The following is a 13827-nucleotide window of genomic DNA, read 5'->3' on the forward strand; positions in this document are numbered from 1 at the left end:
TCAGGTCTTACATTTAAGTCTTTCATACATTTTGAGTCAGTTTTTAGTATGGTATGATAGTGGTCCCATTCCATTCTTTTGCAAGTAGATATCAGTTTTGCTAACAGCAGTTGTTGAAGAGTATCCTTTCCTCATTGTCCCTGGAACCTTTGTCAAGGTTCAGCTGACTAGAATGTGTGGGTTTATTTCTGGGTTCTCTACTCTGTTTCAGTGGACTTTATATATTTTTTATGCTAGTGTCACACTATCTTAATAACTATAGCTTTGTAATGTGATTTGAAGTCAGGAAGTGTAATGCTTCCAGCTTTGGTTTTCTTCTCAAAGTTGCTTTGCTTATACAGAGTTTTGGGGTTCTATTTAACTTTTAGGATTGTTTTTTCTACTTTTGTAGAAATTATCATGGGATTTTGAAAGTGGTGAATTAAATTTGTAGATCACTTTTAGTAGTATGTACATTTTAATAATATTAATTCTTCCAGTCCATGAATGCATAATGTCTTTCCATTTATTTATGTCTTTTTAAATTTCCCTTACTAGTATTTCATATGTTAGTGTCTAAATCTTTCACTTCTTTACCTAAGGCAATTCCTAAGTATTTTATTCTTTTGTTGCTAATATGAATAGGACTTTTAAAAAATGTCCCTGTTAGATAGTTCACTGTTAGTTGAACACATTTTCTTGTACTTAATTGACCATTTAGATGTCTCCTTTGGAAAAATATCTATTCAGATCCTTTGTCCATTTTAAAATTGGATTATTTACTCTTTGCTATTTAGTTGTATGAGTTCTACACATGTTGTGTAGATATATATTATATTATAAACTATATATTATCAGATATAGAGTTTACCAGCATTTTCTTTTATTTTGTAGGTTACCTTTTAAATTTATTGATTGCTTCTTTTCTTGTGTAATAACAATCCTCTAGTATTTAAAACACTTTTATATTAATACAATAATACACATTTAATCTATAATAATGATGATTTTCATTAATTTATTTTTGGTATATAAAACTACATAATTTATGTATATAGCTTTATAAATTTAAAGATAATTATATACTCATGAAACCATCACACCAGTCTTTTCCATAAACCTATACATCACCTCTAAAAGTTTTTTCTCATCCTCTTATGATTATGATTATTATTTATGATATTAATACTTAACATAAGTTTTAAAACTATACACTATTAACAATTGTCATTATAGTAGTAGATACCTAGAATTAATTCACTTGTGTAACCAAAATTTGTGCCCTTTAACTAATACCTCTCCTTTCTCCCTTCCCCCAGTTTCTGGAAAACAGCATTTTGCTATCTACTTCTATAAACACTTGACTATTTTCAATTCTTTATGGAAGGTATTGTGTAGTTTGTCTCACTGTGTCTGACTTATTTCACTTAGAATAATGTCCAGGTTTATCCATATCGTCACAGATGGCATGATTTCCTTTACTTTTAAGACTGAATAATCCATTTTATGGAATTCCTTTGTGTATGTACCCAGAAGTGGGATTGCTGGATCACATGACAGTTCTATTTTTAATTTTTTGAGGAACCTCTATGCTATTCTCCATAATGAATCAAGCAATATCCATTTCTTCCAGTGTTGTATGAGTTTCCTTTTATCCATATCCTCACCAACAATTGGTATCTTTTTTTAAAATAAACTTTATCTTAACAGGCATGAGGTGATATCTCATTGTGGTTTTGATTTGCATTTCTCTGATGATTAATTATGTTGAGCATCTTTTCATATATTTTTTGGTCATTTGTATGTTTCTTGGGAGAAATATATATTCATTTCCTTTGCCTTTTTTAAAGTTGGATTATTTGGATTTTTACTACTGAGTGGTAGATGTTCTTTACATAATTTGCATATGAACATTTTATTGGATATATAGGTTGCGAATGTTTTCTTCCATTCTGTAGGTTGTCTTTTCATTTTGTTGATTATTTCCTTTGCTGTACAGAAACTTCTTAGTTTGATATAATCTCACTTGTCTGCTTTTATTGCTTGTGCTTTTGGTGTCATATCCAAGAAATCATTGCCAAGGCCAATGTCTAGGAGTTTTTTCCCTATGTTGTCTTCTATGAGTTTTATAGTTTTAGATCTTACATTTAAGTCTTTAATCTATTAATGACTCTGACTTTTTATAGTGTTTCTTTTCCCATTCCTGGCATTAATTGAAGTGTTGCCAACTTTGAGTAAAGGTTATTTTAGTTCTTGTATAACGTAGTGTAACATGTTGTACAATTTATACCCAAGGGAATTTTAAAATTAAGTGATGTTTGAAATTAAGTGATATTAAAAGGCAAACATTTTGTAATAGATAAGGTAGATATTAGTTCTTCATGTTTTGCAACACAATTTTACTAACTAAAATTAGTACCTCGTCTTCTTTTTTTATAGCTCAAGAAAACCAGAACACTCCAACATGATTTGGTCATTTACCTATTCCCGTAACTTTAAAGCACCTACAGTTTTATTAATATTTAATTTATGATAGTTATAAAACAGTTTGATAGAAAAATCTTAATTTTAGTAGAAATATATGCAAGATCAATAATCTTAAAAGTAAAGAGTCTAACTTTGAAAAGCATATACTATTAGCAGTCTAGACTCCTATTCAGAAATAGATAACATCTGTCTATCCAGAAATAGATATAGGGGAAATAAATGTTTAGGTTCATTTTGTCAAGTATTGAAGAAAAGTTTTTAAATAACTATGACCAAGGAGACCAATATTTGTATAAACTTTTAATTTGATGCTTCAGACATTAACAGGTGTTTTTTCAGAATGCTTCGTTAAATGATTGTTATATATATGTCAAGACTTGAGAAGTAACTATTTCGTAGGTATGTGTTGATATTTTACAAATAATAACAAATAAATTTATATATATTAGCAAGTAGATCTTTTGGTAGTGAAACAATGGTATTTCCTTTTATATTCTCTCTATCCCTCCTATAAAAAGATTCTTTTTTCAGGGTAAAAAGACTAAGGAGAACATAATCATAAATTGTCCTGTTTGGAGCCCTTCTTATTTGTCATGATGAATATCAGAAAGCAAGACTTATAGAAGACAAAAATAGCACAACGCAGTATTCAAACAATGGTTCATTTTCAGTCCCTTTTACAAAGTAAATATGGAGCAAAGCTGTATCTCTCACAATCATTCAAGGCTTAATTATTATGTCTTTTACTTATTCTAGAAACTAGAAAGTAAATACATTTGCTAGATATGAGGGTGTGTGTCATATATGAAGAAATATTAGGGTCTGGTAGTAGGGTACTTCCATTGGGGATGAAAAATGATCATCAGTGGAAAATCTAACACTTCTTAAACTTCAAGTAAAATTCTTACAAATCAAAACTGTTACCTAAAATGGCATTACTAATTGTTACCTCTGCTCTTATTTGTCTGTAAATATATATAAAATCAGTACTAGAACCACGAGAAAGAAAAGATAGGATTGACTAAGAGAGGTAATTGACTGGCTAAATCATAACAAACATGGAAGTGTAAAGAGATGATAAATTACAAACAATTGGAGGGGACTGATTAATCTCACAGGAAAAGTAAAATCCAGAGAGATATAATAACCTAGGAAAATAATTTTTAATTACTCATGTCTAGTTCTAATGAGAAAGAAAAATTGAAGGCTTTGAGGGAGTTATGAGACTATATATTTAGTATAATGTATGTAGTATATAGTATATGTTATATATACATATAGTATATGCAATATGGTTTTTTTTTTCTATTGGAAATTTTTGCTCTTTTGTTTGGTAATGGAAAATAGAGGAGATATAGATTTCTTCTAAAATATTAGAAGAATCCCTAGTGTTATTAAATATTTAAGAAGTGCCAAGTTTTCCAAAATGAGTTTTCCATATAACTAGGTACATTGAATCTGGGTCTTTGCATAAATAACATCCATCATTAGACCTGTGAGCTTTTCACATGGGTGCTGTCTACACTTAATTCTGATGCTTGCTTACAGTAATTAAATCACCTAGATATATTTTTATAAGAAATGGTAGAAATGAAATGGAAACATCTGTAAATGAAGGAGAGGTATGCCAAGTTGCCAAATATATTTTTCGGAAGTGATTTATCAGTTTCAGTGATACCATCTTCAGAAGGAAGCACCATCAAAGCACCGTAAGAAGCAGTTTTCTCAGGGGAGGTTATTGAGTGAAGTTATTGAAGAAATGGGTGAAACCAAAAGAATATGGAATAAATGCAGGCGAAATAAGGGGGAAGAAGTACCTTCAAAAAGCAATTACAAAAATGAAAGTCTACTGTCACTTAGCTTATTCACTTTTTAAAAACAATGCATATCCCATGTTTATTTTTGAAATAAAAGCTTTTTACTTCAAAATAAATAAAAGCTTTTTATAAAAGCTTTTTATAGTAAAAAGGTTTTTATTTGACCCTTCTTTCGCTCATCTCAGTAGTATGTGAGACTTATCTTCTGCCTTTTCTTTTATGTGTGCACTTTCTGCAAAAAATAAACTGCTATGGATTAGGCATTGTTCTTTTAGGGTATAAGGAGAGCATGGGCTTGGCTTTTTGACATGCTGTTTGCTTTGAAATAGTTCGTGTGTTTACAATATAGGTAGAATGCAAGCAGAGAGGGTCGGCTGCAGAGCTGCTCTCCTTATAAGACTGCGACAGAACGAGGCTTTAGTGAAACAACTTGCTGTACAATGTTTTGGCAGTACTGGGATGCTTTTCATTCAGCCAGTCAAAAAACACCTGTTAAATGCCTGCCACATCAGTGGGGTATTTCTGTAAGCAAACAAAACTTCTTTCATGGACCTCATACTCTGGTGGTGAAAAACAACCAAATTTTTCAAAGTTAATCTTACAGTAATGTAGAAGGCGATATATGTTATGGAGAAAAAATGTAGCTGAGAAATAAGATACGTTTTAGTAAAAGGGATGCGCTTGTAAAAAGAGTGGTTAGGGTAGGCCACTTGGAGGAGGTGACCTTGAAGGAAACTGGAGGAGGGGGAAGAAGAAAGTGGTGTGGATATATGGGGGTGGGGAGGAACACTCCCTTCTTGGAGAACTTGAGATGAAAAGGATATGAAGCAAGTAATTGGTATTAACACGCCCCAAATGGCCATTAATCAACAAATAGGATAAACAACATGGGTTGTCAGTAAGAAAAGGACATTTATCATGTAATTGCATTTTCCCAAATCAAGTGGAAAAGATATAAATGGTAAATCAATGAATTTTATAAAGATGGAAATTTCTTCTTACTCTGATAAGATTCCCTCTTAAGTAAATAGGGGTCACAGACACGCATGTGCCCACCTAGTAAGGTTTTTGGTTTATATAAATGTATTAATCAAATGAGATCATCTCACATTAAACCAAATGGTAGTAATTTTTTATGATAAAACATGTTTCTTTTTAAAAATATTTTCTCAGGCAATATTTTATGTGTAGGTTTTACTTGTATTTTATCTTTTACCTAAAGAGGAAGGGTTATTGACACTCAGACTTTGTTAAAAAAAAAAGCATTTGGAAATTGTGTTTTATTAAAGTCAAGAGTATAATTTGAATAGATTCTTTTTTTTAAAAATTTTTTTTTCAACGTTTATTTATTTTTGGGACAGAGAGAGACAGAGCATGAACGGGGGAGGGGCAGAGAGAGAGGGAGACACAGAATCGGAAACAGGCTCCAGGCTCTGAGCTGTCAGCCCAGAGCCCGACGCGGGGCTCGAACTCACAGACCGCGAGATCGTGACCTGGCTGAAGTCAGACTCAACCGACTGCACCACCCAGGCGCCCCTAGATTCTTAATGAGTAAGAGAGTCACCAACAAAACCAACTCCATATTTAGCAAACACACTGAAGGACAAGTCAGTCCCCCTAATGAACACTTTATCAAATAGCTGTGTCCCAGAAAATAGTATGGGGATCAGAGTTGTGACTGTCCTTTTAAAAGGAACAAATCAAATACCATCTTTTATGTAGAGACACATACGCCTAACAATGGACTTGTTTTTAATTCAGTTTCAGGAGCACTTTGGACTCTCTCATGGACATCTTACTTCCTACTTGAATTTGGGTTATTTATGTTACCTCTACCTGTAGAATGTAACATTCTTTAGAACATATTAAAAGGAACCATTTTAATATTAGAATCTTGAAAGGAAATAGAAATTAAAGGATGCCAAGATAGAAGAATGATGTGCAGAGAAATGATGAGTTTCAGAGAGAATATACAAAAGCATCTTAATAAATTTCTGGATTTAAATAATATCATTACATGATATATTAATGATAATGAAATCATGACTTCTATATATTATTTCGGAGGTTCTACGTTGTAGGCTAAGACAGAAACATTAAAAAAATAAATTTTATCTATATACAATGCTTTTTTATGTCTACAAAAGTTCAGATTCTAGCAAAAATATTATAAATCTTATGACACTTTTGATGTCGGCTTGGTTTAAATATTGTTTTAAATCGATATTTGTCATCTACATTGGGAATAAACTTTTGGAAATGATAAATTTGGAATTTTACAAGTTGTGATAATAACAAAATGGAAAAAAAATTATATCACAGCCAGTTTACAATAAAGTAAACAGAAACCAGGTGAAATTCTGTCTGAGGGTGTAAGAGTTTAAAAAGAGCCATCTTCAGGGACCACATGTCCATGAAGAAGGTAGATGAGCAGACACTTGTGAGAATGAGTGAAGGAAACCTGACTTAATATGGAGTCAGGAAGCCATGAAGGGAGAGCGCTCACACAGGTACTTCTCTCAGCTTACATGACCAACAAGATGCTGCAAGATTTCTGTGTACCCCAGTAAGAAACAAACTGTCCACCACTTGCAGCCCATGAGAAGCTGTCACAATCTCAAACTCTCATTCTCTTCCAATGAACTTAATACTTAAAACAACCCTCCCCAATTTCCTTCTGCAACTTAATAAAAGCTAGCTTCCTTTATCTCTTTGGGATTGCCTATGGTTCTCCAGAGTTTGTTGTCCCAAATTGCAGTCTCCCATTATTCCCAGATAAACTCATTTTTGTTTAACTCGATTACTATTTGTTTTATTTAAGGTTGACATGCTTAACTTCCAAAACAAGAACAGCAGCTATTTTGTCAAGTGGATCCCCAACAACACGAAAACAGTTCTCTGTGACATCCTACCCGAGGGGCTAAATATGTCCACCACCTTCACCTGCAACAGCAAGACCAATGAGGAACTGTTCAAGCACATCTTGGAGCAGCTCCTGGCCATGTTCAGGTGCAAGGTCATTTTACACCAGTACACAAGGAAGGGCATGGATGAGATGGAGTTCACCGAGGCCAAAAGCAACACGAATGACCTTGTGTCCAAGTACCAGTAGTTCCAGGACACCACAGCTGAAGAGGACAGTAAGTTTGAGGAGAAGGATGAGGAGGTGGTCTACAACTGTCTGGTACCTGGTACGGCATGGAAGCCTTGTGAACTTCATCACTCACAACCTCTTCCCCAACAACTATGTCTCACTGTGTCTATACTTGCTCCTGTCTTGACATCACCTGCTGTATAGATACCACCACTAAAGCATTTTCATGGTGGAAAAAAGATCTTTCAATTTTAAATTAGAGTTATGTATTTATTTAATGTTTATTTTTGAGAGAGAGACAGAGCGTGAGCAGGGAAGGGCAGAGAGAAGGAGACACAGAATTCCAAGCAGGCTCCAGGCTCTGAGCTGTCAGCACAGAGCCCAACGCGGGGCTCAAACCTACAAACTAAAAGATCATGACCTGAGCCTAAGTTGGATGCTTTACAGACTGAGCCTCCTAGGTGCCCCTATTTACATTGTTTTTAAGTGATCATGAGATAGGAAATGAAATCAGATATCCTAGTTTATGTACATTGGTAATTTCAGACTGATGAAGAGTTGAGAGGCAAAAAGAGTTATGTTAGTCTTTGCTAACACTGCTCCTTTTTTTGCACTATTTACAGTGTGTCTTTTTTTTTTTTTAATCTTTACTTGTTTTTGAGAAAGAGACAGTGTGCAGGCAGAGGAGGGGCAGAGAGAGAGGGAGACACAGAATCCAAAGCAGGCTCTAGGCTGTGGGCAGGCAGCACAGAACCCGATGTGGGAATCAAATTCATGAAATGTGAGTTCAAGACTTGAGCCAAAGTCAGACGCTTAACTGACTGAGCCACCCAGCCGCCCCCACAATATGTCTTTTTAAAGTGTATTTATTTATTTTGAGAGAGAGAGAGAGAGAATGCACAAAGGGGGCGTGGGGGAGAGGAAGACAGAGAGGGAGAAAGAATCCTAAGCAAGCTCCACACTGTCAGCATGGAGTCTGACCGGGAGCTCTATCCCATGAACTGTGAGATCATGCTGAGCTGAAATCAAGAGTCAGACACCAACTGAGCTACCCAGGTATCCCTATGATGGTTTTTTTAGTTGTAATATAATGTCTAAAAACTTAGAAGGGATATAGCAAGGAGAAAGTATACCAATTTTATATTGTGACTTTATATGAGTGTCTCAGAATCTAAATATTTTCTTTGACCTCTTTATTTCAGGTACTTCATGGAAATGATGCATCCACCCCTTCTACACTAAAGCATGAGAGCAGATTGCCTTAAATAGAAGGGTTGATTGCTTCTTGGAGCTGTTCCTCCCTAGGAGATATGTCCCTTTAAAATGTTCTGCATTAGAAAATATATTTCATCACATAGCATTCAGATTTGTTTTTAAATGAGTAAACAGTTTCATGAAGTAAAGAAAATTTGTTGAAATTATTGTAATCCCCAAGGCATTTTTATACTCTGATTAAAAGCACAGCAATTTAATATGGAATTCTTAAAAAATATTATATCACTTTTGAAAGTAGGGGCAATAGTGTTTAAGGTTTAAGAAGCGTATTTTTGGGAGACAACATTTATGTTGAATGTTGAAATGTTTATACCATTCTGAGCTGTCTAAATACTCCTTCTTAGCAGTTTGCAATTTATGGCCCCTCATTTAAATTTTTTTTCCTTCTCAATATCCATTTATTTGCTTTACTATGACATTATAGACTGAATTTAACACTCAAATTTTTAGGTTTAGCACAATAGCTACTTACTGTCAGACACTAACTTCAGAACTTAAAAGCTATGGGATTTGGACCGATCTTTTTAGTTTCTTTATAGGCAAATGTGAAATAATAATACTTTTCTTAAAGGATAATGGAGGTTTAATGAAAATTTTGCATAAATAACTTATATATAGTGTGTCTTAAACTCAACTGATGCTTGGTGAATACGAGTTGTAATAATATTTGTTGAATATGAATGCTTCCTCTGCTTCCCTATAACTTTTTAGTTTTAGAAAACCTAGGTTAAATATGAAAATCTATGTTCTCTATGATATTAGACTACCTTTACCTTATGGTAAGGGTTACAAAGTAGAGCAACTAGCCTTTCCAGAATCTTCACTAAAGTCACAAGTTCTGGTTTCTTGAATTTATCTATCATACCTATTTTGTAAAATATTTATTTATTTTGAAAGAGACAGAAAGAGCACGCAGGGGAGGGGGAAGGGCAGAAAGAGAGGGAGAGTGAGAATCCAAAGCAGGCTCCACACTGTCAGCACAGAGCCTGACATGGGACGCGATCTCATGACCCATGAGATCACTACTTGAGCCAAAATCAAGAGTCGGATGCTTAACCAACTGAGACACCCAGGGCCCCCTGTATCATACCTTAGTATGCAAATAACTTAAAATAAACCTGTATTTACTACTACTTCCTGTTGTCCAAGTTCTGTCAGCACAATGTAATCTACTCAGGGATTCAGAATTTATTTTGGAATTGTGGAATCATTAGGTTTTACTGAATCTTAAGTTCTATAACCAAATAATAAAACAAGTATAAACATGTGGCAAGGCTCTCAGGATGAATTATGATCCCTAAAAAGATGACCCAAACTTATTCCAATTTTTTGCTATTGGGATAGAAGAGGTAGGGAGTGGACATTTATGAATTTAATAGCTGCATGCCAGATACATTTTCTTTTTGCAATAAGCCAATCATGTAAGTTTTCAGAGAATGTGTTAGAATCACAATCCTTAAAGTTCTCAAGTTATATAGCAAAAGGAAAAAAGTAGATATGTACCACATCAATACATGTGACTGGATTAGAATATGATTAAGGTTTTTAATAAATATATTAAAATTATTAAATACAAAAGATATGTGGAACCATACAACAGTTACAAATTACTGTGGAAAAAATAAAATTTAAAAAAGAAGATAACAGACCTTATAAAGACAAAGGCATTGGGAACAAAAGAGAAGGCTTATTAGAGGTGAAGAAAACTTAGTGTACTAGATTACAGAATTGAGAAAAAATAAAGATTAAATATGGAGAAAGTACACATAAAATATGAAAGGTAAGGCATAGAATAGACTGAGAACAAAGAAAAAAGAAATTTCAAAGAAATTAGTGTCTGATAACTTTCCAGAACAGACTGAGTGCATGAAATAACTACCTAAACAAGGAAACAAAATTAAAGCCATACTTGCTAAAGTCTTATGAAACTGGTGGAAAAAAAAAGACTCAAGATACCTTAAAACAACTACATAGAAAAAGAAGAATATTTACTCCTAAGAATGCCAATTAATCTGTAATTAGTCCTCTAAAAAACAAAATAGAAGTCAAAAAGATGGAAAATTATGTTCAAATACTAAAAAAGGTTTCATTTAAAAATTCTTTAATGTTTTTTGTTTTTTTTTTTCATTTATTTTTTAAGGCGAGAGAGAGAGGCAGAGCATGAGCAGGGGAGGAACAGAGAGGGAGACACAGAATTCAAAGCAGGCTCCAGGCTCTGAGCTGTCAGCACAGAACCCACGAACCACGAGATCATGACCTGAACCGAAGTTGGACGCTCAACCAAGACACCCAGGCGCCCCAAAAAAGGTTTCATTTTAAATCACATACCCAAATGGGGTGGCTGGATGGCTCAGTAGGTTGAGCGTCTGACTTTGGTTCAGGTCATGATCTCACAGCTCTCGAGTTCAAGACCAGCGTCAGGCTCTGTGCTGACAGCTCGGAGCCTGGAGCCTGCTTCGGATTCTGTGTCTCCCTCTCTCTCTGCCCCAACCCACTCGCATTCTGTCTCTGTCTCTCTTAAAAATAAACATTAAAAAAAGTTAAATCACATACCCAAATCACCTAAAGTACCTGAATTTTATTAGCACATTTAAAACTGAATTACTTCTAAATCAAAGCAAATGTTTCTTAATATTTAAATATCCAAAACATTTTATTAGTCCCTAAGCAAAGCGCAAAGATGTGCAAAATGATGCCTACCCTCAGGAAATGATATTTCCTACAGGAAGAGAGAAAGAAGCCATGCATTAAAAAATGTCGTCAGTGTTTCTGGAGCCTGGTAGTAACGGGTATCCCTACTTGTGGGAAGAGATGTCTTCACAGAGAAGATTTATATATTACAGTTTTTATTCTTTTTTTTTTTTTTTTTTGAAGGTCGTCCTCTTCCACCGAGAGCGCAGCTTCGGGAGGGACGCACATGGAGCGGTGAGGGAGGAAGGGGACACCCGCCTAGCCAGCCAGATCAGCCGAATCAACCCTGGCGATCAATGGGGTGACAGATGTCGCAGCCAGATCGCCCTCACATCCAGTTTTTATTCTTTTAATGTTTATTTTTGAGAGAGAGAGAGAGCATGAGCAGGGGAGGGGCCGAGAGAGAAGGAGGCACAGAGCCTGAAGCAGGCTCCAGGCTCTGAGCTGACAGCACAGAGCCCAATGTGGGGCTCAACCCCACGAAAGGTGAGATCATGACCTGAGCCGAAGTCCGACGCTTAACCGACTGAGCCACCGGGGCGCCCCATATGTTACAGTTTTTTAAAGATGAAATTGCCAAGTCTGATTCATGCACAATTTTAATGGAAATAGATACACTGTAACATGTTTTGTCTATAAAGTTTATTTTGTGGGACGCCTGCGTGGTTCAGTCAGTTGAGGGTTGGGCTCTTGATTTCAGCTCAGGTCACGACCCTAAGGTCTAAGATTGAACCCAGCATCAGGCTCCGTGCTGAGTTTGGAGCCTGCTTTAGATTTTCTCTCTCTCTCCCTCTGTTCCCCTCCCCAGCTTGTGTACTCTCTCTCTCTCTCTCTCTCTCTCTCAAAAATAAAACAATTAAAAAAAGACATTATTTTGCTTTGCCCATGAACACATTTATTGAGTGCACTACACGTATCAATAGCAAACTTTGCCCATGGCCCTCTTACTCAGGAAGGAATGTCTTTAATTCCCACTGAAAAACTATTCCTAATAAATTACTTTTTATAGATGACATGTCTACATACTTCATTTAATCACAGAAAATAAAGAAAACTTACTTGGTATATGTTTATCTGGCTTCATAAATCAGGAAGTTTGAAACAGACATTTAAGAAATTTAAATAAAAGTATACATAAAATTTTATTTTCAAATAAATCTTATATTTTAATGTAATAGATGGTCTTGGTCATATTTTGCCTAAGTAGTTTTAGTTTTTAATATGAAAAAGTGATGCATTTATAGAGGATTGATGCATTTAACTTATTCTGTAAAGTGCACTTTAGACTTGCTCAAGGTATGCTAGATATTTCAGGACCGATTCTAGAAAAACTTTGAAATTTGGTTTGAAATATTGCCTTTATTAATGTTCTGTGAGATTGTGAGAGTTTATATGGACACTTAAAAATTGGACTTGGCTGTCCTCAAGGAAGAACAGATGTTTTGACATATGTCCAGATGAGTACTCTGAACTAGAAATTCAAATCTCCTTCTGGAAAACTTTTTGTGCTAACATATGGTAGACAATGAATCTTAAAAACCATTGGCTATGGACTTGACAGCAAAATGGGATTAGTTACGATTTATTTACAGAGATTAACCAAATTGAGCACAGAAATGAATGGAATTGGCTATATTCCTCTGATTTTTGAATGATTGGCAAAAATTCCTTCAATCTTTCCAAAAAATTCTTTAAACTCTCCAAAATTTACATGAAATATAATATTTCTAAACACTTTTCCTATCTGTCTTTGTTAAATCATGTGGAACACTTTCCCTGACTACAACATCATTAACTGTTCTAAAAGGAATATAAATTTGTAGTCCCTAAATTGTGGGAAGAAATGCTCAAATTTGAATAATTTTACTCTTTTCTCTATTATAATAAAAAATGATGGATTCAAAGCATAACAATATCCATATTTAAATGGCATCAAGCAAAATCATATCCTTTCTCTATCGCTGATGATAATTACATATGAAAATACCTCTCCATTTTTGTAGATTTACATTTATATAATTTAAAAGTTTAAAATAAGAAGTGCACATTTGTCAGCTATTATTTTAAAGAAGCCCAAACTCATATAGAATATTTATGCATTTAAACAAGATGTAAGTCATGGTGTTTATTTTCTTTCTTGGAGATATGTCATGTGTACATGGCAAAAAAGCAATCACTATGCTTCCTTCAGGTTAAATGCAATTTTTTTTTCTCCCTTCCCTTCCCTTCCCTTCCTTTCCCTTCCCTTCCCTTGCTTCCTTTGTTCTTTCTTTCGTTCTTTCTTCTTTCTTTCTGTCTCCCTTCTTTCTCTACTTCTCTTTTTCTCTTTCATCCTTCCTTCTTTCCTTCTTTCTTTCCTTCCTTCCTTCCATTTTCTTTCATTTGCCTATTTTTTTATATGTTGTGTTCTCAATGGACATTAAACATGCTTTGTAAAGAGCCAGAAAACTGTAATATATTTTCAGCACCCTTTACAGAATATTT

General features: G+C 34.5%; 1 protein-coding gene across 1 annotated transcript; it reads left to right on the forward strand.

Moving 5' to 3' along the window:
* The first annotated feature begins 7069 nt into the window (after positions 1 to 7069).
* On the forward strand, positions 7070 to 7569 carry LOC106984563 (tubulin beta chain-like). Its single transcript, XM_015082770.2, has one exon. The coding sequence runs from the start codon at positions 7111 to 7113 to the stop codon at positions 7393 to 7395; it is 285 nt and encodes a 94-aa protein (XP_014938256.2). The 5' UTR covers positions 7070 to 7110; the 3' UTR covers positions 7396 to 7569.
* Positions 7570 to 13827: the final 6258 nt, after the last annotated feature.

This window comes from Acinonyx jubatus, chromosome E4 (genome assembly GCF_027475565.1).
Source record: "Acinonyx jubatus isolate Ajub_Pintada_27869175 chromosome E4, VMU_Ajub_asm_v1.0, whole genome shotgun sequence".
NCBI lineage: Eukaryota > Metazoa > Chordata > Mammalia > Carnivora > Felidae > Acinonyx > Acinonyx jubatus.

Coding starts and splice junctions, on each gene's coding strand:
- LOC106984563 (XM_015082770.2), top strand. CDS start 7,111: ATGCTTAACTTCCAAAACAAGAACAGCAGCTATTTTGTCAAGTGGATC.